Source organism: Carettochelys insculpta, chromosome 24 (assembly GCF_033958435.1).
Source record: "Carettochelys insculpta isolate YL-2023 chromosome 24, ASM3395843v1, whole genome shotgun sequence".
Classification (NCBI taxonomy): Eukaryota; Metazoa; Chordata; order Testudines; family Carettochelyidae; genus Carettochelys; species Carettochelys insculpta.
In genome coordinates this window covers 3,620,654-3,647,876 of record NC_134160.1, presented here as the reverse complement: position 1 = coordinate 3,647,876, position 27,223 = coordinate 3,620,654, and the positions used below count along the sequence as shown (strand labels likewise).

At 42.7% G+C, this 27,223-nt stretch overlaps 1 protein-coding gene across 3 annotated transcripts; it reads right to left on the bottom strand.

Moving 5' to 3' along the window:
* Positions 1-8,828: 8,828 nt before the first annotated feature.
* On the bottom strand, positions 8,829-26,068 carry SFPQ (splicing factor proline and glutamine rich). Of its 3 annotated transcripts, none has more exons than XM_074976586.1 (12): positions 24,964-26,068; positions 24,411-24,599; positions 24,022-24,323; positions 23,753-23,848; positions 22,823-23,019; positions 21,361-21,445; positions 20,411-20,528; positions 20,125-20,173; positions 19,928-20,049; positions 10,654-10,699; positions 9,868-9,931; positions 8,829-8,944 (listed from the first exon to the last, which is right to left on the bottom strand). In XM_074976586.1, the coding sequence occupies exons 1-10, from the start codon at positions 25,639-25,641 to the stop codon at positions 10,676-10,678; spliced, it is 1,860 nt and encodes a 619-aa protein (XP_074832687.1). In that variant the 5' UTR covers positions 25,642-26,068; the 3' UTR covers positions 8,829-8,944; positions 9,868-9,931; positions 10,654-10,675. The 3 variants fall into 3 exon arrangements, with proteins under 3 accessions (XP_074832687.1, XP_074832686.1, XP_074832684.1); XM_074976585.1 differs by having other exon boundaries at positions 9,868-9,934; positions 24,964-26,067; XM_074976583.1 differs by lacking the exons at positions 8,829-8,944; positions 9,868-9,931; positions 10,654-10,699 and adding an exon at positions 16,755-17,175 and having other exon boundaries at positions 24,964-26,066.
* Between the last annotated feature and the right edge of the window lie 1,155 nt (positions 26,069-27,223).

The window sequence follows — 27,223 nt, the reverse complement described above, 5'->3', positions numbered from 1 at the left end:
TTCTCCTGCACTTTGTTCCCACAGATAAAATAAACAGTACTGGGGTTGTAAGAATCACACCATAGCACTGGGCAGGCACTCCCACTGGGAAAAATGGCAGGGGCTTCAACAGCTCATATGCAGGGCACAGTAGCCCAGATGCTGTGCGTGCCCTGGGATGGACAGTTGCATGCGGAGCATATAAACTTACACACCTCTAGTGATGTACTTTATACCAACCTCACTGCTGGGGTAGCCAGCACGATGTCAAAGGAGAGCTTCTGCCATCAACACCCCTACCTACCTGCCTCCCTCCCTGCAGCGAGGGGAGACGCCCTCCCGTTGACATAGAGAGGATCTTCAGGGAACCGCAGCTGCACTGGTGCAGCCTTTGAAGTACAGACAAACCTTCCCCGTCTTCATAAGTTCGTCCCCCCTCTCCTTTCCTGCATGCTTTGGTAAGCAGTGAAATAGTTCTCCACGTGGCCACTTCAGGCATTATCTCTGGCATCTGAGTTAGCCTCCTGTGGGGTGCGTGGGGCACTCTCCTGGTGCTGTGTAACCGCGGAAAGGCAGCACTGCAGCAGCTGGGCTGTGGGTACCTATATTCCAGGCAAGCAGAGCAGCTGGGGACTTCTGTTTAAGAACAAATCACTAACAGGTAAATCTGGGCTTGTGGAGATGAAGGAGGCAGCCTCAGGGCATGCACCTGGTTTGGACAGACAGAAAGGCTTGAGTTGGGCCTATGCGCATAAGCCTTTGTACTTTCTTGTGGCTAAAGGCATCTTTGTTCTTGCACAGTATTTATTTGGGTCAAACCAGAGGCAGGTTTCTGCACAGAGTTTTTTGCCATTGGCCTTTCCTTTGAAGAGCTCAGCACAGGGGTCAGCAACCCCTGGCATGGGTGCCAAGAGTCGCATGTAAGCCAAATTTCAGCAGCATGCAAGGCAGGACTTCAGCCCTACTCTTTCTCTCCCATGCAGCCAGGAGTTTGCTCAAAGCCAGCTAACGTTACCAATCCCCACCTAAAGGGCAAAGCTCTGCGTCTTCATGTATTTATTAATGAAGCAGTTGTAAGTAGGATTATTAGTGACTTAAACGAGTATCACCAGTACTTGGACCATACATAGAGGTCAAATTTCAGCACCTCACCTTGGAAAGGTTGCTAACACCTGGTTTAGCTCATGGGACCATGGAATAGAGTGGAACACACAGAACCTAGCTCTGTTGGTCAGTTTCCTTCCTTGACCCAGCGATGACAGTAACGAAGTTCTTACAGATACTGTCCTATTGCAACTCAGTCTCTCCCAGCAATTTTAGGAGCTCCCTGCTGGTTTTTGCCATAGCTCAGCCAGCTCTGTGAACCCTGGCGTACCCCCTGACTTTCACTTTTGCCCTGACCCTCCTGATGACTTGGGCCAGCTGGTGAAACAATGGACCAGCAGACTGGTCTGCAGCACCTTGAGCTATTTTGGATTGCAAATTAAACAATGCAAAATGCAGCAGGCACCAGGGCAGAATTCTGTGAAAGCCTTTTTAAAACAATCCTTTCTGAAGAATAGATTCCTGCAGCAGGCACCCATGTTCTCTTCTGCCAGGATGATTTTTTGTGTCCTTAATACCTTGTGCATCATTGCATGAAATATTAAACAGCTCTCCCAGGACAACAGTTAGAGCAGAAGAGGGCAGATGAACATAAGGAGAAGCCAGACTGTGAAAATCATTTTACTGCAGCTGAAAAAGAATCAGCTGGTGTTTGGACCGAGAAGAGGTTTCACCTCAATCCTTTTGTATTTTCTAGAAACTCCTGGTAATCTTGGGCCATATTCTCTCTTGCTCAGTGTGTAAAACAGCAACTTGGCTTTAATTTTTAAAATTCTGCAAGAGCCATTTAATTCCCCCTTACCCAAGAGCAGAAGATGCCCAAGGTACAGAGATGGAAAGATAGTGTAGAGAAAATACCTAAGAAAGTACTGTTTGGTCCTTTTCATAATACAAGAACTAGGGATCCCTAAATGCAATCAATAGGCAGCAGGTTTAAAACAAAAGGAAGTGTTTAACACAGTGCACAGCTAACCTGTGGAACTCCCTGCCAGAGGATGTTGTGAAGGCCAAGACTATAACCAGTTTCAAAAAAGAGCTAGATGGACTCATGGAGGATAGGTCCATCAATGGCTGTTAGCCATGGTGGGTCGGGGTGGTGTCCCTGGCCTCTGTTTGCTAGAAGCTGGAAATGGGTGACAGGGAAAGATCACTCGCTGGTCACCTGTTCTGTTTATTCCCACCTGTCACTGGCCACTGTCAGAAGGCAGACTATTGGGCTAGATGGACCTTTGGTCTGACAATTATTTCAAATGACATTGGCTCCAATACCTTAGTGCTGTAATACCCATGGGCCAGGATGAAGGACAGGGATGGGGAAGGGGGAGTATGCTCAGCATGAATTCACCCCCTAGGCACTTAAAACCAGAGATTACACAAAGGATAGCCTCACAGATTATGAATTTGGGACTTCATGGACTTTACTGCAACAGCTTTGCAGTCCAGCATGTCTTAAAGGTGCTCTGTGTATGTAGGCCACCTCTGCTTGGGAGGAACAGAGCCTGCTTTTCAAAGGAGCTGAGCGTGCCTAGTTGTCCATGACTTCTAGCAGTGCTCTGAAAAAATCAAGGTGTAAGCTTCTCTGGAGGGGTGATCTGGGTAAGATCTTCATGGGGCAGATCCCTGCACTCCCATTTTATAGACTAACAGATAGCTGTGTTAGTTTGTATCTTAAAGCAAAGCAAGCAGCCCTGTAGCACTGTAAAGACTAACAAAATAATTTATTAGGTGATGAGCGTTCGTGGGACAGACCAACTTCTCCAGATCTGGACTAACACTTTATAGAGACAGCAACCAAGGGTCCTGTGGCACCTTACAGACTAAGAAAAGTTTTGAGCGTGAGCTTTTGTGAGCACAGACTCACTTCATCAGATGCTGGTTGTGGAAATCTGCAAGGCCAGATTTCCACGACCAGCATCTGATGAAGTGAGTCTGTGCTCACGAAAGCTCACGCTCAAAACTTTTCTGTTAGTCTATAAGGTGCCACAGGACCCTTCATTGCTGTTACAGATCCAGACTAACATGGCTCCCCCTCCGATACTTTACAGAGACAGAGATGCAGGGAGGTTAAATCACTCGCCTGCAGTCACACAGGAGTGGCACTAAAGGTACAGCCCAGGAATCCTGCCTGTCCCAAGTACTCTAGAGAAGGCTGTCTGCTGCCCCCCCCTGCCTGCACCCCACCCCCCAGCGTTAGATTTACGATGGAACAGAATCCATTTTCACAGGTTAGGGCTGTCAAACTGCTTCGCAGCAGGACATCAGCTGAGACTGTCTTGCTATTCCATTTAAGACCGGACACTAATAACTCCCAGGGAACTAATTCATTTCTCATCTTGCAAGCTCAATGAGCTCAGCTTACTGTCCATGTCTTCCTCCAGCAAATCGCAGTCCGTGTTGTCTTCCCCTCGGGGTACATAGATGTGGATCTCTCCTCTGGATTTTCTGACTGGGGGCAGCAAAGGCCGATCCCCCCAGGCCAGTGGCAGGCAGGAGAGCCCACACACCAGCAGGCTCTGTGCCATAGCACTGGGAAAGTGTTTCAAAGCTGCTGGCTGCATATTCCCCTGGGCTGCCACTCCTGCTGGGAGGTTGTTTCCATCAGGCCTCAATTTGCTGAGAGATGGCTTGACAGCTGGCTGGATGGGACTGGAGAAGTGCACATAGGCCTGTTGCTTTCTTGGCCCTCGATGGGCTATCATCCTCTCCCTCTGGTTGGAAATGCTGCCTTGCTGTGCTCTGCTACCCGTGGAGTACAGGAGCCCTGGAGGTGGCCTTAGGAAGGGTAGCTTGTGGTTCTTAAGGAGACCTTGCAGAGCAGAGCATTCACTTTTGGTACGGAAAGTTTTGCACCTGCTTTAGAGACAAGACCACAGTTGTCAGGGGTAAGCTCAGGGAACAGAACCCAGGAGCAAGTTCAACCCTCAGACCAAAGATCTGGTCCAACAGCCATTGAAGTAAGGGCCCCCTGCCTACCAGTTGGGAAGCCTGTAGCCCACTCTCCCTTTACCCTCTCTGCAAAGTTGGGAGCCGCAAACCGTTTTGACCCCTCTGCTGCTGGCACTGGGTCAGGATTGCCTGTGCTAGCCTGGAACATGCTTCCTACCCCTCACTGCCGGCCAGCCTCCTTGCATGAGCCACCTGCAGCTGGGGCCAGGTTCCAACCACTGCTGTGCCTCTCAAAGGCTCTGCCCTGCAACTGGAGCACAAGGTGGGAACTACTGTCCTGCTTTCTGCCACATGGTGATTTATAAGTCAGGTCGGTATCACTGTAAGCACTAAGAGGTGAAGTGATACATCAGGGCAGTGGTAAAGCTGGACATGGAACTCAGGTGTTCCAACTCCTCCAAACCCCCCCATAGAGCACAATGGCCACAGCCTCACTTCGAGACACAAACAACCGCTGCTCAGGAAATGGAAGATGCTGGGCAGGGAGGATATAACCAGGGTTGAACATACTTAACACGCAGGCACTACATTGCTCTACTATTGCCACATGTCCAGGCTGGAAGCCAGTAGCATCACGCCATAATCTGAGCTGTGCAATTACTGGACCAGAGATTTTTTCCTTTACAGGCCCAGGACAGGAGGGGGCAGTAAAGGCTCCATGTCATTTGCTGTCCTGCATGGGATTCAAATAGCACCTTCCTCTTCTGGGGGAGTCTCAGACAGCCATGGCCTGTTGCCAACATCAGGTTGATGCCAGAACAAGAACTCATAATTGCACTGCTTGTAACCCCAAAGGTGTACAGCCCTGAAGTCTAAGCAGTGGTTTCTCAAGCTCTTCCCTCCCACAAACCAGGGGGTTTCCGTGCAGCACAGTCTCGGCCTCCTCTAGCAATAGAACCTTAAAGGAGGGGAGTCCTCCGGCACCCTATGACCGCCCAAGCCTGACAGGCTATTGTTTTGGACACCATTGCCACAGCCCAGAGCAGCTGGAAGTTTGCAACAGGCAAGCTGTCCTTTGCTGCCAACAGGTTTATTCATTCACCTACATAAAAGGAAAACAAAGCACTATGGAATAGTGACAAAGAAGTCATTTCGTTCAACCCTGCAGGAACGGAGAAGGGTTGATATTTCCAGACTCTGGGGTCCCTGTAAGGGCTTTACCCAGCTGGCTAGCGCTGTTACAGCAGAGAACACAGAATTTACACCTTGCAGAGATACTCAGTATTCCTTGAGGGTTGCCACAAAGGGAAGCATTACATTTTTACCCGTCCCCATGGCTTTATCCCCTCCACAGCTGCTCTTTTATTCCTAAGCCTGTTCCCTTCTCCATCTGCTTTGGCACTCTTTCCACACTCCCCAACTTCCTGCTGGTGGGCTGTTTGAGCAGGTTTTCTTGCGCCGATCAACACATCCCACCCTCCCTCCACAATGTGTAGCCCAGTTCTGATCCCTATTTATAAAAACTGACCATATGAGACAGACCAATGGCCTACCTGGCCCAATATTCTGTCATGTTTGCCTGACAAATTCTTCCATGATGAAGATTCCACAACCTTCTGAGGCAGTTTGTTACAGGAAGTTTTTCCTAACCTCCAACCTCAATCACCTGACTGCAATTTAAGCCTATTGCTTCTTGCCCTATTCTCAGAGGTTGAGAACAATTGACCTTCTTCGTAACCTTTTACATGTTTGAAAATTTTTGTTCTCCCCTCAGTCTTCTATGCTCCAGACTGACCCAGCCCCCTATGCTCCAGACTGACCCAGCCCCATTTTTCAGTCATTCCTTATAGACACATGGTCTAGACCTTTAATCATTTTTCTTTTCTCTGGACTGAAATGTAGCCCCCAGAAGTGCATGCAATACATAAGTTAAGGGCAAAACAGCATGGAGCAGAGCAATGTAATTACCAGGATCATCTCCTGCCTGGAACCTTTATCAGCATTATATTAGCTACCCTGAAGTCATCTGGTACAGGAGCACATTTAAGGGATGGGTTACATGCCCTTGTTATTAGCTGTGCAATGTCATGGCAATTACAACCTGCCGCACAGCATGGGTGTCATGCACCGGCTTGAGGGCAGAGAACTGACACGCCTAATGATCTGGGAACACTGTAGTGGTACTTCCTCAACTTGCAAAGTACTGAGGTTGTATTCAGAGTGGATAGAGATGATTCATGTGAGTAAAGCAGCCGCATGAGGCAGGGTGTGAGCCCAGGCAACGTATGACGTGTGAATACTTGACCTGAGCTGGAATAGCACTTCAAGTGCTAAAGCCACATTTTTGCTTCAGTTGTACATGACCTACAGTTGCTCTCCTGATTCTGCACAGGGATTTGTAGCTGGAGAGAGTTTGAATTCTCTCAAATGGAAGACCTGGTTTCTAACATCACACTTAAGTGGTGGAACAGTCTCTCACCTGGCGCAGTGGAAACTGCACTGCTGGCTAAGCAAAGATCAAGCTAAAGTAAAACACTGGACAATAGCATTTGTCAGACGGGCAGAGGAAAACCACAATCCTCCATTAGCAACCTTGAGTAACAGTAACATCTATTCTTCCTTCTACCAGAGCTTGAAGTTCTATGCTTTAATCAGGTATAGTAAAGAGAGTTCACAAGTACTCACTGTTACACATCAACACACACATAGGAAGTAGTAGGGGACTCACCTGCTTTTAAAGTGCAAGTTCCAACTGCACTGCTGACAATGGCTAGAACATCTGTTAGATAGCTGGGGTAACACAGCCAGATGCTCCACCTCTGGAAGAACAGGATTCAAAGTAAGGGGGAGAGTCTGGTGAGACACAGGATCCCTCCTTGCTTGCAAGTCCAGAGCAAGTGGGCTGTGCAGCCCCAAGGTTATTTTTGGCACTGGTAAGTGCAACATTCTGCTGTGTTCATTCATTCTGCCGAATAACTTTCAAAAGGCAGTTGCAAGAACTTATGGAAGAGTTCTAAGCTTCTTACCTAAAGCACCTGCCCCCGGCTTCCACTTTAGCTCAGGTCTAACGTGACATGAATAATTCAGTTGTTGAACCCTATGTAATATTCATGAGTGATGAGTAAAATGGGACCTAATTACAACCCAAACATAAGGGATGCTAGCTTATGTAACATGAGAACTTGCCTGAAAAATGGCTGCTTTAAACATGCAATGCAACATTAGACATCCTTCAGCATCCAAAAACCCCATCTTGTGGTTCAAAATAAACCAGAATTTTTGTGAGCCACAGCTAACGGTAGTGGTAACTAAAATCCCTTTTTCATGGAGCAGATTGTACTGTAGCTGAACAAATGTCTTAGGTGATTATAGGAAGAAATGGAAATCAGCACAAGTACAAGCTTGTTAGGAGGCAAAACAAAAGCCTCATGGCAAACTCAGGATTGCTATTGTGCATCTGGGTTTCCCCATGCCTCTGTACCTCACTGCTGGCCTGCAACCCACACATTTTGAACATATTAAAACAGGATGGTACATTAAGGATGACTGACTCCACAAGACTGTGGAAGCACAAGACCAGGTATGCCACTTACTGGTCTGCTTACTGTAGTCCTACTATAGGAGGTAGGTTTCAAAAGCCAAATCACAAGTTACTGGTATCATACTTCAAGCACTTTTATGGATGAGACTGTTCAAGGTGGCTTTTTTTGGGGGGGTGGGGGGGAGGAGCACAGAGCAGGGCCAGTGTTAGGACTTTCAGAAATTAGTATTAATAACTGAAGTATTAGATCCTGGGCAGAAGCTGAAGCCCCACTCCAGTGCTGAACCCTGTGGGGCTCTCAGCCCTGACACCTAGGACTGAAGCAGGAGCCTGAGCAACTCAGTTTTGTAGCAACCCATATTGTTGGTCCTGGCTTTTTATATGAAGAAAGCCATCATTCAGGTGGACTGCATTTCTATAGCAAGCTGGGGAGGGGGGGCAGTGAGAATGTTGTCAGAAAGAAACCTCCCTGTGATAAATATCAGAGGGGTAGCCCCTGTTAGTCTGGATCTGTAGCAGCAACGAAGGGTCCTATGGCACCTTATAGACTAACAGAAAAGTTTTGAGCATGAGCTTTCGTGAGTTAACTCACTTCTTCAGATGATAAAGGTGATAAAGGAGACTGTCTCCTGATGGTACTTTCTCAGAACTTAAATTTTTGCAACGTGCAGCACCCACTCAAATATTAGGGCTAAGGACAGCAAAAAACTGAATACAAGGATGGTTTGATGCATCAGCGCTGGTTTGGCTCTGGCAGCTTTCTTGGTATGGATGTATTAGAACAGAAAAACAAATTCCAAAGCGCATTAACCAAGGACCTGCTGCTACATTGTCTGCGATCACCTGAACACCAAAAGCTTTGAACAGTATAAGATTACCAGTGATAGACAAAGTGGCTTGTGGCAGTCAGTTTATAGACCTAGACATATCAATTCAGGTGAAGCTTCATGGGGAAGGAAGTCACCTCTCGTGATTTGCTATCTTTTCTCTTCAAGTCAAGCCTTTCAGACTCAGACTTCTAGTTTTGCAAATGAAACAAGCTCTCCTCTCACCTCACACCACTGCCTTCTACTTTCTATGCTTCACCAGGGTCTCAAGTTGGCCTTATTGAGTACAGATGCATCACAGCACTGGAAGTCACTAATCATGCAAATACATACACAAGCTCAAAACTTGAGTCTTTAGCACCCCACACAGATGTATGAATGCCTATGGGACGTTCACACATTTTCATTATTATGCATCTTCCCATTGCTACCTCAGTTTAGTAGTGATATCCAACCACAAATATGTTCAACTAAATTAGCTTCTGGAGTAAAACTTACAAACACAAACAATTTGTACAGCAATTGAGTATTTTATTAAAAGAAAAATGCTGCCACTTGGTCCCTGGCTCCTCTCCACTGGATTCTGGACTTCAAACACGGCTTCCTCCTGTGAATACAAAACAACGTTATGCCCAAAATCTAAAGGTTACCAGCAATCTTCATGTATAGATCACTTTGAAACAAACACTGAATGAGCACAAAGCAATAATGCACCTGGCCACCAAATGTTCAACAAATGTACGTAAGCTTTCAGTATACACCTGTGATTAAGTGAACAGCACAGAAACAGGAACATAGAATCAATTCTGAATTGGACTAGGTTTCATCAGGAAACAACTCACAAGGTTCCTTATATCACTGAGTTCAAATTTCTTCTGATATCTGCTAAATGGATAGACCAGATGCATACAACCATCAACAGTGAAAATGTTAAAATATATAGCAAGCTTCCCCATCTCTGTGGTTTTACATACTAACTTAATATTTTAAAGCATTTCAGACTAAAGTCTTGTGACATGATGGAAGAATTTTACTTTAAAATTGCAGCTCTGCACACTCCCTGCATGTGTGTCTCACTTGCCTACGTACAGAACAGGTATAATATTGATTCACCTACCCTGCTGTGAAGTTCAGTTGTTTACAAAAATATTCCGAAGATGAAAAATCAATACATTTGTACCAAATTTATTTTAGTTAATTGTTTTACTCATGTTACCCTCATCTGCCCTAACCCTTTCTTCTCCTCCTAATGCACCACGCATTTCCCACAGTGCTTAAAATTAACATTAGCTCCTTGTTTGTGCCTGAGAATCAGAGTTCAATGGGCAGGGTTTACTGATGCTGCAGAGCCAGCAAGTCTCAAATAATGCTTATCTTGATTCTACAAAAGAAAGATATGGTTTTATATAACTTCCAATAAAGAATGGCTTTTATCTTAAGGATCAGTATTAAAAACCAGGTCACATTTTGGGTAGAAACTGTTACATATGTAATTTCTTCTTACAAATTCAGTAAGAATCTACTACTCACCCATTCACTTCACAGTGGACTACTCCACATTCCCCGATGTCACATTCAGGATTGTGCTCAGACTCTACTGCCATGAGAAAATGGATAAGTTAAGGTTTCTATAAAAAATGATTTCATACCCAGCCCAATGCAAGTCAGTTATATGGCAACTCCAAGTTTGGCCATTCCCTTTATGAGATGAAGCATCTAGGCAAGGGACAGACCATGAAATTAGGAGGAATGCTGAGTCTGAAGTGGAAAACAAGCAAGCAGAAGTGACAGCTCACACAACTGTAAATACTTATATGGAGGCCTAAAGAGCATTTTATGGCAAGGAACCCCAAGTTATTCAACCTACATATACACTAGCACAGACAACTGACCACTAAGTCAATGCCAACTCTAACTCCTCACAAGCCACTAGGCTTCAGGAAGGTCGATGGGAGGATCACTTCCACAGACCTTCTACAGTGAAGACAGGCACAGAAGTCCACGGCTGAAAAGTCCTTTTTTTTTAAAGCTACCCAACTGACAGTTAATATTGTCTTTTCAGCTGCTGACTGCTATGTCTAGTACAGACATGCCACAGAGGATGAACTGTACCAACATTTTTGTTTGATAACTACCTATCCTCCCTAATCTACCATCACAATGGGTTGCCTAAGACAACTAACATTTGAGACAGCAATTGCTAGGTATACCTTTTAATGCAACTGGAAACAAGAACCACTAGCAGCACTACTCCACATTCCTTAAGATCACACTGACCAACTTTTTTAAAATGGAAGATTAACAATTTATACTTACTTCACGGATGAGCACACTGGTTTCACTCAGCTCGCATCATCTTCACCTAAAGGGTAACAACTGAAGTTATTATTATAAACACAGAAACAAGAGTTTCTGAAAACAAAATTTTAATCCATTACAAAATTCTAACCTTTAAATTAAAAATAAGAGTTTAAAAAGATGGATGGACTAATCAGATGAGGGAATTTACAAGTTATTCCAAAATACTAAGTAAAACTAGTATAAGGGGCAGAAGTAGGCTAGTCTAAGCACTTAAGAAAGTAAAAGAATATCCAGGTGGTTGAGTGAAGAACTGCCCCTAGTCTGAGCACCAAGCCACAACTGCTAGCTCCACCAGTCTGAGTACAATGAAGTTTGATTGCAGCCAGAGGTATACTATCCCTTATGTGAAGGTATGTGAAGGTAACTCTTCAACTATACTAGTTTTATTTTACCACAGTTTGGTTTATCTGTAGTAATAATCCACACTCCATATGGATGAAGAAAAGTGTCCCTGGATACTAGCTATGCCCAGCCCAAGAATCCTTCAAGTGCACCGTAAGCCAAAGGAAAACACTGGAGTTTGTCATGTGCTTTTTACTACCTTTGTTCTATGTCACAGCTCCCCCCCACCCCCACCCCTTGCATATTAAGCCTTTCACTGCAGCTATGTTGAAGGCAAACTAAGGGGCTGAAGATCATCTACTCATCAGCAACTAAGAATAACTCTATACAAAGTTCTGTGCACACTACTGAAGGCAAAGCACACTGCCTTCACAATGCTATTTAGCCAGCCAAGTGGATGAGAAATCCAAATTTAAGCTGAAACCCACCACTTGGTAGTGCTGACACTGAATTATAAATTAATAGAAAAATGTATGCACATTGTTTTCTATACTGTAGCACTAAAACACCATGCATAAGGGATACTATATCTTTGTGCATCTTTCCAGCACTCCAGATTATGTATTTGTAGCAACCACCCTTCCCCCAGTTAGCTCTTCAGTACTGGTGTTCGAAAACAGCCTTTATAGTTGGGTGTATTCACAGCCCACTGTGGGATTGCACAGTCAAGTCCTAACTTGTCAATCATTATCTAGCAGCAATGACAGATATGGGAGAAGGCCAATCCTCCCATTTTTTCTTGTCCAGTAGGCCACCATTTAAAAACCCCACTATAGCTGGTATGGAGAGAAATCAAAAGCTGATCAGTTGATTCCAGCCTTGCTAGTAGTGGAAGCCAAGTAACAGTCCAAAACAGCACACTGATGCAATTTCTCCAACACACTTAGCCTCATGTAACATGTTACGAAGCACAGGCCTTCCTGATCCTGTCACTGCAGCTGGCAATGATTAACAGACATGCAACCCCAATGCCACTCAAGTCCTAAGACTACACACAGGCCTCAATATTTAAGCTGTTTAGTGTTTTGCTATTGGGGAAACTGCAAGTAAGAGACACTTGATGTGCTTAATATTACAGTAAAAGCCCCCATGTGCTACACTGTGCTGTGCTCACTCCTGACAGCACCAGCATCTGATCTAACAGGTACGCATATATATTCTGGCACCACACTTCTGAGCTTCAGATAAACTTTTGGGAAAAGCATAATTCATAGTGAAAAAGATAAAACCAAGATGAAACACAATGCAAGCACTTCAGTGTACTGTTATTTCTCATACCCACTCACTACAATTACTAGTTTGCTTAAACTAGACATTACTGTTTGAGAGACCTAGGGCACTAAGCATTGTTACTGCAAGCATTTCAACGCTAATATGAAACCCAATGCTTAGTCACAAATTTCTCTAAGTGTCAAAAACCTATTAATGTTTCAAGTATGCAGAAGGCAGATGTGCCCATATAACCCCTCCATGATATTCCTGAAGACAAGTCATGTGTCTAGTAAATACTTCGCACGCTGGCAGAACTGAACAGACCTGACTGTTGTTTTAAAGATACCTAATAACCCAATTCTTGCAGTTTCACAGCAAATATACTATCAATTTCATTACTGAATTTTATTCACAGAAAACACTGAAGTCATTGACAATAACTAAATATCTATTACTAAGTTATAAAGTGCAGAAATTTTAATTTTTCAAAAGAACATGAATACAAACAGCAGAGGGCAAGCCTCCTATCTAGTTTTTGTAAGCTGCTTACCAGGGAGAAAGACTTTTTTCCTTTGGAGATACAATACAAAATACATGCCTAAATTTGACAAAAATGTCCACCAGGAAGTATGCAAATTAAAACTTTGCATCTCATGTCAGAAAAAAAACCCTTGCAGTATCTCTGCAAAAGATTTCTTATGCACTGCCAAGAACCAGATCAGGGGATGAAATAAGGAAATGTATGACAGACTCTGAAGTTACAGCTAACTAGCACAACAAAACAGATCAGAGCAGGTCACCACAATCAAAAGTTTGGAAACATTTAGGTATGTAACCTTTTGAAGCACCATATCTGGTATTTCTAGCAGTGAAGAAATTAGAATACACACACACTAGAGAGGTATTCTGATGCAAAATTAAGCTACTTTGATCGGTACACTCACTATTAAGATGAATATTTAAAGACAGGAATCAACAGATTCCCAGCATAGTCTGTTGCCTTTAACTGAACATAACTCTGAAGTTAATGAACTCTGAAAACTAAGATATCTGAACACAATTTATGTGCTGAAACATACTTACACCCAGTCTTAAAGCTCACTACAGTGAACTTCACATTGTCATCACCTAGTTCAATGAAGGCTAGAGCAATAAATACCAATACATTTTCTAGATAGCCAAGACTCTACAAGGGGATGCGCTGCAGATGGATTATTTTGTTATCATAGAAAGTTAATGCAAGTGAGATTTTCTAGGTGCAAATAGCACCCAGTTGACTGGTTAAATGAGTCTAAAAAAATCACATTCCCTCTTCCCCACAGAGCTCACCTAAGAATATCTTCATTACAAAGTGCTTAAGAAAATCCACACAAGCCAAGTCATACGTGCAAAGGAAATCGGGTCTGAGATTCTTATCTAAGAATTGCAATAAGTTGCTTATTGCTGCTGAGAAAGATATAGCTTAAAACCGAAAGCCACGCGTTTGATGCAAACTAAGCATTATACAAGTATGGAGAGTGCTGCACTGTAATTTCATAGTCAGAAGTGTGATGTCAGAATACCCACAGAATAAGGTTACACAGAAAGTCACCAAGTTATATTATATTGCTTGGTACCTACCTGTACGCAGTCGGCAATGAGAATCTCGGAGCAAGCAGGAATACTACATCCGGGTCCTAATGTCCATTGCCATTTGTGGTACTACGTTCCTCACAGTTATGCACTGCAGAAATGCTGGCTAAGTGCAGTTATGTAGCAGGCCACTACTTTTAAGAGTGTAAAATTGCAGTCTCAAAAACTTCAGCAAAAACTTGCTGCCACAGTAAGTGGTTGCCGCCAAGAAGAAGCCAAGAATTATTCTACCATAAAAATACCACAAAATCTCTCAAAAGCAGTTTCAAATTCTCATAAGCTGTATTTCTAGTAGGTGATGTGATGTTTCTACATAGTACAGTAGATATGCTCTGTATTCATTTTTAAAGGAAGTCTGAAAACAGGTAAAAAGGATACCCATTTCTACATGCTGCAAAACTCAAGGGATTGAAGTTAAAATTTAATTTAATTAAAGCAGACTAAATTGCAAAAGCCAATATTTTCCTCTAAGTACAAAAAAGATCTTCTACATGGTCTAGGCCATCTGGAAATGTGTTTTCCATGACAACGACTTTTCTTAACAGATTTGAAAACCCTTTTACTTCAGTTCTCAATCACCTGACTGTGAAAACTCCAAAAGCAAAGAACCATAGGGAAAGACCACAGGAACATGACAACTTGCTTAACACCTCCCATCAACTTAATAACTGGGTCTCTATTTTTTTAAAATTCTGACATTTGTCAGTTTTTACAACTGCACCTTTAAAAAAATTTTTAAATCAAATTTGTCAGAAGCTACTGAATACCTGTTTAATACATGCAACTCCAAGCAGAACTTGATTTGGTTTTTAAATCTGCTTATGTAGCCACAACACTGGTTACACAGTTTAAGAAAACTATTTCCATGTTGTAGAAGCCACCAAATCTTTCTGTATATGCATGCTAAACACAGTTTAGCAAGCGGTCTATTTTTAAGACCTAGCAACATCATACATACAAGAGTACCAAAAAAGAAAACCTCTGGAAGATTAGGACATCAGCATCCTTCACTCTTCAAAGTTACAGTACTACAAAGGAAAGCATTTTAGGATATGTGCCAGCAGCTCTTTAATAAAGAATGACATGTAATCTGAAAAATAAACTGAAAAAAATTAATTTAATGTTTATGTTCAGAGTTCCCCATCTCAGACACTTTTACCCTCTGTAGGTGTCCACAAACACCTTTTTCAAAGTATTTTCGTCAAGTCCCTGCTATAAAATTCACATAAGTTGTAATTGGACTGCTGATTTTAAGACTTTTATACAGAGTATTCCAGACACTTGATCTCCAGTTTAAGAAAAGCTCACCCAAGATTTCCTATATTTCAATTCATAGCAAAGTATCATAGCAAAGCTCTGGGAAAATATGAACAGATTTGCCAAACTGGCTAAATCTCTATTTTGAGACCTAATATTTAGTCACACACCTAGTACCCCCCAACTTCACAGCTTGCCAATATTTTACATTTAAAGATTGTTAGCATTTAAACGTCGCTCAATTCTGAAAAGGGACTGTTTATATTCCAAGATGATATCTAAACACTAAAGTTTTACCCACAGAGACTGAATTTAGGATTAGCCAATGCTTAGCACAAACAGAAGAAAGACCTCCAAACAATTAAGCTATTCACAGAATGCTCAACATTTTGGGAGGCAGGTAAAAATACAGCCGTACCCAATAAGTTTGCCAACTTTTCACAAGCAGGCTGACGTATCCTGTCTTAAAACCAATCCATTTTACACTGGGAAGCCATGCTGCTCCCAGCTGGTCAGACATAATCATGATAACTACATTAATATCACAGCCCAGAATATCTTGCATTCTTATGTGGTTTAATGAACACCAATCTCTTCTGTTAGAATCACAGAGGGAGTTTCATTTGTACTGCATACCATTACATAGTGAACTCCATGTTCAGTCCTACCCTTGCCTTCCGATCAGTGTGGTATTAAGATATGATATCAGAATAAGGATTCTCACCCAGGAGGTGCAGGGAGCTGGGGCAATTTAAATGGCACTGTGACCTGGCACACAGTGAGCAGAAGCTCCAAGTAAAAAGAAATGTTAAGATGGGTCAAGGTTCAAAAACACTGAGAACTCACAGCTAACTGCAAGATGTTATTTATCTAAATTTAACATGCTGCATTTTAGGATTTATGTACTACAAGGTCTACGAAAGACTACTCCAGCTTTACAGACCCCTGAAATTTACTGATTAATTCCTGAACTCTAATAAGAGTTAGTCCATGCAATTAGCTTAAGGACTTAAGTTAGAGTATAAATTAAAAGTTTCCCTGTTTTACTGAAATACTTTTGTCTTCTTGCCAAGCAATTTAAATTAGGTATTAAACACAAACAGGCCAAACCTGAAACTCAGGTAGACAGATTACATATAAAACCAACACTGCCACATTAGCAGTCCTTTAATTGGGAAATCAGCCAATCCAACCCATTCAGTGGGATTTTTTTTTAAGGGACCTTTTCAACTTTTTAAGTCTTTAAATTTCAAGCAAGAGCTGCTAAAGAGACCCATTTCTGCCCACATCCTGCCTTCAAATGCTAAAATACAAAGCTCATTACGACTGGAGTACCATTTGCAGTTTTGCTTCCATTACTACATTTTTACAATACTTACAAAATTTCTATTTGTTTTGCAGTATAATGAATGCTCTGAAAAATCTACATCCATTGGAAGATCAAGTATTAGACTACAACTGACCCAAACTTAAAGCATGAGCCATTCTTAGAGGCTTTACCCTTAGCTAGTTTTCCATACTGTGGTCTAAATCAGACCTCTAATCCAAGACTTGTTTATGTTGAAAGGCATGGCATTTAGCCTCAAATCAATGGCAAGTTTAAGATCAGAATAGTTACTACATTTAGTACTCTATTTATTTGAAGCACAGTAAAAAAAAGTTGGTACACTACCATCAAGTTAGGGATGTTATACATCAAAAAAACAGCTAAATTTTTTGAAACACTGCATTACATAATTAATTTTTTACTCGTCCAAACAGACCACTTACAAATATTAGGTCAATAGTTTCTAACAGCCATAAAAATGTAGCTTTCTTACTAAAATGCAAGAATTAAAAAGTTGGTGTCTAAACAAGGCAGACAAAAACAAACTGGAATGAAACTACTGGTCACATCTAAAATCGGGGCTTTTTGTTTGGGCCTTCATATTCTTCTCTCCCTCTACCATATCCTGCTGGTGTTCCAGGCCCCAGTCCTCTAGGACCCTGACCACCCACAGGCCCCGCAGCTCCCTGCCCAAAGCGTTCAGTACGCTATTGGAACAGTTAACAGTTCATTATGTGTAGTTGTTGTCCATGTGTGTTAAGAATATATATTTAGAAGGTTCCGTAGTCAAGGTTCGTCGATACAATCACCATTGAGCCGATCCACAGGCACCGGGAACATAGAAAGGAAAAAAGGGTAATTTAAAAATTAGTTTATTGTAATACATGCCTTGAGGTATGTTCCCAACTTGATGCATTCTCACATATCTGTTACAAAGAACAGATATTCCCTGAAATGCTAGAAATGTAAGCATTAGTGCAGATGTGAATTAACACCCTTTCCAAAATAAGCTCTAGCAGTTTACAAAACTAGCTTTGCAAACTCTCACCTTTAATTCAGTAGCAGCTTTGTTTGCTTCTGTAAGTTATTTCCAAATAAGCCTATCCAGAAAATGCAGATTCAATTCACTGAAGTACAAGCCGACATTAATAAAATGCCATTATAAAGTGGATGCCTACTCACCAGTTAATGGCATGTGCTGCAATAGAGATCATGGGCTTTTCAAGATGGGTTTAAGACTACATCTTGCTGACTAAACTGCAGAAGCCTTAAGTAGAACAAACAACTGTAATACAGTGCTACTGAATTACAAAAATGAAAAATGTGAAAGGCTAATAAGCAGCGATATACCTAACCAACACAACTCCTTAATCAAAAGACCTTCATTTGTTCTCACATTTTCAGGTCTATTGCTCCCTTAAGCAAATGTAGAAATAGTTTCACAGAACTACATTTTAATCATGGTGTTTCAGGTTTGCCCTTTGTGCTTTTCACAGGTGCACCTATTAAAGCCCCCTTCCCTCCCCAGATTCAGAGCTCCTGGAAAGTCCACTAAGACTTCACAATTATTAAAAGGCTTCATGGACTGTCTCCCCTAGAGTTGTAGCTGCACATATTTCTACTTAGTTAAGAGATAATTAGATGGGTATGGCTGGCAGCATATCTCTGAAAGTTACATCAGTACTGTGAAGTCAAAGATCTCTTTCAACTTCCATTTTAATCTTCACTATCCCCTAAAATACAGTAATAATTTCAGCTCACTAAACTAAGTCTGTAAACACAGATCATAGATTAATTCAGTCTTTTCTTCCGTTACTAGCATAGAATTATTTGAAAAGTTACCTCAATCTTTGTGAAGAAATTTAGAGTATCTTAGCTTCCTCATACTTCATGTCCTTTTCACAATGTTGACATCAGCCAAAACCTAACTGCAACCCTTAAATTTAGTAAGCTGGATAGCACTGTGGAGCAGAGCTATGTCCTAGGGAACTTAAGATAGTTTAACTGCCTAAACAGCAGTATGTTTGGATGGTGTCAAGTTATTTTAAAATACTACAAAAGTTCAGCATGCACCTGTACCAAGACTTTTAGAGTAAGGAAGAAAAAATGTACACCGCATTTACCACAGACTACCTAACTGTTCACTAGATACTTATGAGTTGCTTAAAAGTGCTGGATGTAGATTGATGCATTAAGGCCGCCAGCATCATCTACTGAATCAATGCATTGCAAAGTTAGATACCATAGGTATGGTTTCTATAAAAACAGAAGATACCTGGCAAGCTACTTGGTAGCACACCGTATTAAGTCAGAGGCCTGAGTACAGTCTAACCTTAAACCCACCCAGAAAAAGATTTTCTACATTTTGTGCCACTGAGGGTATATGCACCCTCGACAGGGAGGATGGAAGCACGCTATTATCAACCACTTGACCCAAAACAGATTTCCATCCCATTAAAGCATTTCTGTTGGCACTGCTCCAGTGGGATAGCACCAAGCAGACTCCAACCACATGCACACATTTAGTGTGCCAAAAAGAGTTTGGAAACATACCTCTAAACATGAGGTACACAGCAGTTTAAGAACCTGCATCTACAGTCATGCCCAGAAAGTGGGAAACAAGTTATAACAGACTATCATTCCTTTGTCATATAGTCACAAAATGACTACAGTCAAGGAGCACTGGGAATATTTAAACATGCCTATAACCACTGCATTTCTGCTTTTCTGATATCACAGCAAACATTACCACAAAAAATATGGCATACTGTGTGCCATTTGATTACTCATCTCTGTCAACATGTGAGTAATCTGTTGCATGAACATACATGAGTACAGATTTGCATTTTGCAATTTATCAATGCAATGATGCACTGATTTTGTGACTAGGTTTGGAAGGACCAGATTTTAATTGTTGTCGGTAATTACACTTTGTAGAACAAGATCAGAACCACATAAGCACTTGTGGACACTGGATACAATTAAAGTTTTTAGACAGAATCAGTAAACTAAGCTTTCCTGTCTCACTGTGTTGTAACTCAATTCATGCAGTAATTGCTTCTTGATAAATAAGCCTTGATTTTATTTGTGATAACAAACTTAAGTTATTGGAAATAACTCCAGTATTTTGAAACATCAGAACTCATGAAATAATTCCTTCCAAGCCTAAATATAATGCATGCACTCAAACCCAACCTGTAACAGGGTTAGCAGCAAATATGCTTAATAGCACATTTAAAGTTGCTTACATATAACTTCTGTCTAAACGAACGTACTTGTAAGAACTAAGCTATTAATGCCAGACCAGTCCTCAATATTTCTATTGTAGTCACTGACCAAAAAGCAGCGTGTACCCATGCATGAGATCTGAACCATCTACCACTCAAAACGTGGTAGACTTCAGAATTTCCTGCCTTAATTTCCCCTGTACTAAAGGAAAGCCATCACAGGATACATTACCATGTCACTTCCCATCATAGAACCACTTATGGCTGGTTGGCCAACTCCAGGACTGGCTTCATAACCTATGCCGGCACCACCACCCATAGGTGGGAATTTCTGAGCTGCTGCACCATAGGGATCTAAGGAAAAAAACATATAATTATATGACGATAACTTATAGGTTAACCATGTAAACATATTTAACAATCCTTTACCTCCCATGTTCATTGTGCTGGCACCACCCATTCTCATGTCTCTCTCTCTCTGCAAAGGCAAAAAAAGAGTATCAAAATGAGTCACTAGTTGTCTTCCCTTATAGGTGAGAGATTTCAGGCAGCATCTGCACCATGTAACAGTATCTATTCACCTTCCAAAACTACTTTACATTAGTTATTCTGAATTCCCACCCCCGCCCCCCAAATAAAAGGCTAAGGAAATCCCTGTAGCTTCTCAAATCAGCTAAATTATCCATAACCCAACAAGTGCATCTGAAATACTTACTGGATCCATGTAACCCATTCTACTGTAGTTCTCTTCCCTTTGTCTTCTCATCTGTTCCTCCATCTCACGCTGACGAATCATCATTTCCTCTTCCCGTCGACGACGTTCTTCCTCCTGCCTGATAATTTACGTATTCTCTCTCAAAAAGCTTATCCTCAATATGTACACAACCAACACAAGCAAAGAACATTTTAGAATGTGTATTCTGACTGGCAGATGAAAAGGTTAAAATTACAGTAAGTCCTCACATCCAAAAACGCAGTCCCGTAGTGCCTTAAAGATTAATCTGTTAGGTGATGAGCTTTCGTGGGACAGATCCACCTGTCCCAAGAAAGCTCATCACCTAAAAAATTATATTAGTCTTTAAAGTGCTACAGGACTGGATTTTTATTTTGTGAACACACAGATACAATGGCTACCTCTCAAACTCTTCTGCCACATCCAGCAGCCCCAGGACCAGGACATTAGTCAGATATTCAAATATTTTGGATAATAGAGTGGTATGTCTAGCAATGCATAACACTAAAGAAAAACAAGATTAAATATTAAACTAAAATGTATGCAGAGTTCTTCCTTTACTAACTATCATTGGACATGATAAACTAAAATTTACTTTCACTAAGCTGGACTTACGGAAAAAAAATCAAAATAACTTATTAAAATGCCAGTTATTTGAGTTAGATAGAATGAAAGAGTTCACTGTATTCAACTTTGGTGAGAGCTGCAAAACTGCCATGTGATGCTACCAGGAATTGAAGACATGGAGAAAAACTAAATGGTTTCAATTTTCAAAATGTTCAAGACAAGATTTTTACAAAGCTAACTAACACACAAACCTCAACTTGAGCACTGTATCAGTATATACATTAGCTGCCAATCCGTATGAAGTATACCGTTTACCATGCAAAACAAGATTTTTGTCACAAAACCTAAATAAAACATGGGCCTACCTCAGCTGCATCTCCTTACGTTTCTGCATTTCTTGATTATGAAGTTCCTCCATACGCCTCAATTCTTCCTGACGCCTCATAAGATCTGAAAAAATAAGCTTATCAAATACCCCTTTGTACATACCTTCCCTTTTACAAGGTTTTATTTTAACAGAATGTTACCTCCCTTCAATCACTTGCCACCACATCCCATTTAAGTAGTACATAGCACACAACTGATATCACTGCTTTTTCAACATTTTTTCCATTTTAGTGGATCAACACACTAATCAATCCAACACCAGCTGTCACTATTGCCTGTTTAGATGCAATCAAACTCTAAATCACTCTCCCATCAACTCCAGGACTCCACTAGAAGAAGAAGAGAACAAAAGAGCATCAATGTAACTGCATGAAAAGCACTAGGACAAGCAGGTGTAAGTATAAAGCAAAGCAGCAGAAACATAGCACTTTAGAGAATGACTAAATGATTTAGTTGGTTATGAGCTTTCGTGGGGCAGATCCACTTCTTCAGATCAATTTCACTTCCAATACACATTTTGTTAGTCTTTAAAGTGCTACATTGCTACTGCTTTGTTTTGTTGGAAAAGTTTTGAGCATGAGCTTTCGTGAGCACAAACTCACTGAAGCATCTGAAGAAGTGAGTCTGTGCTCACAAAAGCTCATGCTCAAACTTTTCTGTTAGTCTATAAAGTGCCACAGGACCCTTTGTTGTGTTAACTTAAGGAACACTACGTGCATAACTGAAGTTGCATACCTTAGGACTTATTTCTATTAACCTCTGCATCAATCTAAACTATGAGTACTTCAGCTATGCAAATAGCGCAGCTAAAGTTTATGTACCTACTGTGGCATATTGTGTGCAGTAAAGTGGGAGGAGACTGCTCTGCTGTTGACACCAGCTACTCTTCTCATCATGGGGGAATACTAGAGTTGTCAGGAGAGTAGTTAGAGAAAGATTTATCTTGTCTAAGCAGAAGATAAACTAACACCCGATGCATGGATCAGTGCAGCATAGATCCCTGGCATAAACAACAAGATCAATTGGCGGGAGAGCATACAGCATAGACCAGGCCTTAGTCCGATACACAACTCCCTTTTTGATCTTCAACTGGCCAAACAAAATGAGCTATGCTCACCAAAAAAATGTAAAAGAAACCAACGAATTTGTAAGAAACCTTTCCTTCTCATACCAGCTTACTGAGCAACCAGAATTGCATGTCTCAAGTCCACAGTAATTATGTAAATGCAAACTACACAAAGCCAGGATACAGACTCAGGTATTATACCAATAAAGTTTACAGGAATCAGAACAGAATGCAAACTACTTTTTATCAAAACTCCACCTGGCTGTTTATTGTTGATTAGATCATAAAAACCTAAAACACAAACATCCATATGATTATGTGTGTGTACAGCATAAAACCAAAATGACTGAAAAAGAAGCATTAATGCCAATCACCTTGACGCAAGAGATTTGCCTGATGTTCATGATAGGCATCTTCCATTTCACTTTCAAGCTTGTCCTTTGCATCTTTCATGTTTTTCTCTACCTGATCTCTTTGCTGTTTTTCCATTTCATCTAAGGACTTCCACCTCTGGGAATATTCAAATTCAAAAGTGCCATGCTGAGCAAAGCGGGGTGGAGTTTCTCGTTCCCTATTAATGAAATTAAATCAATAATTTAGAAGACAGAAAAGTTGAGAAACCGGCTTAAATCCTCCATTCAGAATTAACTGGTTTCTTCCTAAACTGAATAATCTTCAAAATATATATGTTACAGTAGACTTATAAAACTGATGTTACTGTCTCCTCTGTACACCGCCACAGTCCAGATGCTCAGAACAAAATCTAGAGGAATCCCAGTGACAGTACTAATTTCTTTCAAGAAATTAAAAACAAATATTGCTCTCTAGGTCCAAAGCATTTTCTATATTAGCAATTAGGAAAAAAATAGCTGACAGTTAAACCAAGGACACTGCCCACAAGGAAATGTAATTTAGTAGCTGGACTGAAAAAGGGCATTTATCATCAGATCTCCATGGAAAGTCAAATGATAACCACATCTTCACCACTGCAATTTTCTAAATATGAGTTAATGTCTATTAACATTAAAACATTTCACTGATGTAACCTAAACTTGAAATCTTTGTGTGGAAACTGCCAGGAGCTGTAAAGTGCACAAAGCAAGTAAAGAAAATATTTGTTTTACTTGTTCAATTATGTAAAACCATTTGCACAAAGTAATCTTAAAGCTAACATCCTTTTAATGGATAAAAACAAAACAATCGACAAAACTCATGTTCACTGTCAGTTGAGTATTTACTGTTGAATCATCACATATTATGAACAGCAAGTACTGAAATATATTTAAGATCAACAGTGCCCCTACTTTTGATACATTGGATTCTTCTGAGCAAGCTTTTCTGGAAGACCATCTTCATCATCCAGCTGTTCAAGTGGCTCCACAATAACTGGCCTAGGAGTACTAAACAAAAACAAAACAGAAAAAAGATCAGTTTCTCCTCCCCATATTACGAACACTAAGTTTTGCTTCAGAATATTTGATTACCACATTTAACTTGTGAGAAAACAGCAACAAACAAAATGTTTACCAGTAACACTTAAATACAAAAAATGTTATATAGTCAAACAGCTTACGTTGTCAACAAGAATACTCCTTCGGTACACCGTTCAAATGCTTTTCTTGCAGCTGGCTTCGATGCAAATTCAACAATGCCTTTTCCTGTTGATCTGCCACGATCATCTACAATCACAACAGCTCTTTCAACTGGACCGAACTGTGAAAAGGATTCCTCCAGTAACTCATTGGACACATAGGGTGAAAGATTACGCACGGACAAAGCAGCAGCATGCGTGGCAAAACGAACACGAAGTTGTCGGCCCCTCATGGGAATATCATCAAGTTCAGCCTTTGCAATTTCAGCCAGGGCTCTGGATTCCTGAAAATGTTTGAGACACAGTTTTCAGCAACTGTACTGCTCTAACTCACCCAAACAACTTAAAGTGGCTAACATACAAGAACTCACCAACTTAATGAATCCAAATCCTTTCCCCTTATTGATAAAAACCTCTCCAGGCTCCCCATACTTAGCAAATAATCTTTTAAACTCTTCATCCGTAATGTCAGCAGGCAAGTTGCCCACAAACAGACGGCAACGTTGAGTGTAGGTCTTTTCTCCAGGCCGCCTCAGGAGAGACAGATTTGCTTTAAAGCCCTAGGAAGAACAGAGCAGTTAATGGCATACGTCGCTTTTATACCAATTACAAGACTTTCACCCAGAGCTCAAATGGCTGCCACTCTGCTTCCCATGGGACACCAGCGCAACAAGAGACCCTTTAGCCCAGCACCCCACTTAGCCTCCTCTGCCCCGATCCGGTCCCCACTGGCCCCGCCCAGTTGGGACCATGCCGCCCCCTCCCCTTTCCGCAGGAGCATATGGTTTCGCCGCCGCCCACGCACCCCCCTCCCCAGCCCATCCCGGCCCAGGCTGACGCCAAGATGGCGCCTGAGCGCGCGGAGAGCTCGAGCCCAGCCGGCGCCATCTTGTCGCGGCGCGGGGAACAGCGGGACTCGCTCACCTCATCCGCGCTCTTCTCGCCGCCGCCTCCGGCCGGGCCCTGCTGCGGAGGGAGCCCTTGGCCAAGGTGCTGCTGGGCCTGGCCCCTTCCGCGTTGTTCGCCGCCCGGGCCGCCCCGGTGCCCCTGCCCCCCTTTGGGGTGCTGACCGCCCGGGCCTTGCTGGGGGCCCCCCGGCCCCTTCGGCCCCCCGCCCGGAGACTGGCCTTGCCCTTTCTTGGGGCCGCCTGCGGGGGAGGGGCTCGGTTTCGGTGGCGGCTGCTGCTGGCCCTGCCCTCCAGCGCCGGTCGGGGTGGAAGGGGGCGCGGAGGCGGCAGCCTGGGCCTGCGATTGTTGCTGTCCAGCGGCCTGTGGCTGCTGCTGCTGCTGCTGCCCCACCGGCGCCGCGGAGCCGGCCTGGCTGCCGGCGGGGCCCGAGGTAGTGGCGGTAGAGGTGGACGAGGCGGGCGGCGTGGACGTCGAGATGGGCGGCTTAGGGGGTTCGGGCTTCGGGCCCCCGCCGGGAGGGCCGCCCACACCCTGCGGGCCGCCCCCCATGGGGCCGCGGTTCTGGCCCATACCCATGCCGGGCGGTGGAGACCGGAAATCGTGGTTCGGGCCTCCCCGGCCACCGCCGCCTCCTCCGCGCCGGTGGAAACCGCCGCCCCCACCGCCTCGACTGCGAAACCGATCCCGGGACATGGCACCGACGCTGCGGCTGTTCTCTCCTCAGTCCAGACTCCTGCGCACAAAATGGCGGCTACGGCAAACGGGTTCGACAGCGGCTTTGTCCACCCTTGATATAGCTTTCCCGCCCCCGGAAACCACCCTTTTTTCCCTCTAACCAATAGAGAGACGAGTTTGCCAAGACTGATAGATTTCTTAGCCAATCTCCTGTACGTATCACACCACTTCTCCTCGCCCGTTGGTAGGATATCTGCGCTCTCCGGATTGGCTCGTTTGACTCTCGAGTACCGGATGGTAGGAGCCGTTATACTGTTGCGCACTGGTTAGACAATTGGACCGGCAGGCGGGTCGTCAAAAGAATGTAGATGATGATTGGATGGCACCTGAGTCATTCATGCTACTAAGCTGTCCCTTGCACGAAAGACTACGGGGGGGGGGGGGGGGGCGGTGAGTCTGTGAATTGCCACAATGTAACCAGTGGTTCCGTATCTGCCACGTGGTGCTCCTGACCCTGAGCGGCCAGGCTCGCATGAGTGGCTCACAGGCAGGCTGACTCCCAGACAATACAGAACACAGAAGAGCAGTCCTGTAGCACTATACCAACTAAAAATAATTTATTAGGTGATGAGCTTTCGTGGGGTGTGTCCACTTCTTCAGCGCTGAAGACCTTCCCCACAAAAGTTCATCACCTAATAAATTAGTTTGTAAGCCTTTAAAGCGCGGCAGGACTGCTTTTGTGTTTTGTGAAGGTAGACTAACACAGCGACCTCCCTGTCGATACAGAAAGGAGGTCACCGATTGCTGCACGAGCACCCCTCCTAACAGAGGAAGCCAGTTCTTCCAGTTACAAGGCACTATCTGGGGACTCAGTGCCAGACTTGCTGCTAACTTCAAAAACAACTTCAATTTGGGGTTCTTCCTTTGTTTTGTTTTGTTTTTGTTTGCGAATTCAGGTGGATTTTCAGAAGAGCTGACTAACCCCAGCTCCTGCTGGAGTGGGGTTTCTGGGCACTCCAAAATCAGAAACCACAGTTGAGTATGTTAAGCCAGATTATAGGCCCTTCTGTAAAATGATTTCAGTCGGGGGAATTTGTATGTATGAGCTGCTCAGAAATTACAATTAACTGTGCCATGGAAGAGGTTATAAATAAGCAAAAACAAGCATTTGATGTAATGACACTTTAATTGTACATGCTTTGTGTTAAGTCTTGAGTGTTATTGAAATTTGCTGGTTTGGAAATCTTGTCTATCCACTGAAAAGTTGGGTAAAATATAGGGGATTTGCAGTCATTAGCATTTTCATTAAATGTAGCGTGATCTACAGATCAGGAGGACATCAAAGTTAAAGCTGGACAGGTAACAGATTATTGGCACGTTGGCAATTTTGAGATATCGGCCTATCATTTCAGATTGGAAAATTTCCAGCAAATCAGTAAGTTAAAAAAATTAGGGCAAATGAAACATTTCCCTGTGACTTTTTAAAAAAATATTATTTTAAATAAAAGGACAGATTGTCTGGGTACCAAAAACCTGAAGTCACTTTTGAAAATATTGTTACACAATTCATTTTTTACAACAAAAATAGGTCATTCTATAA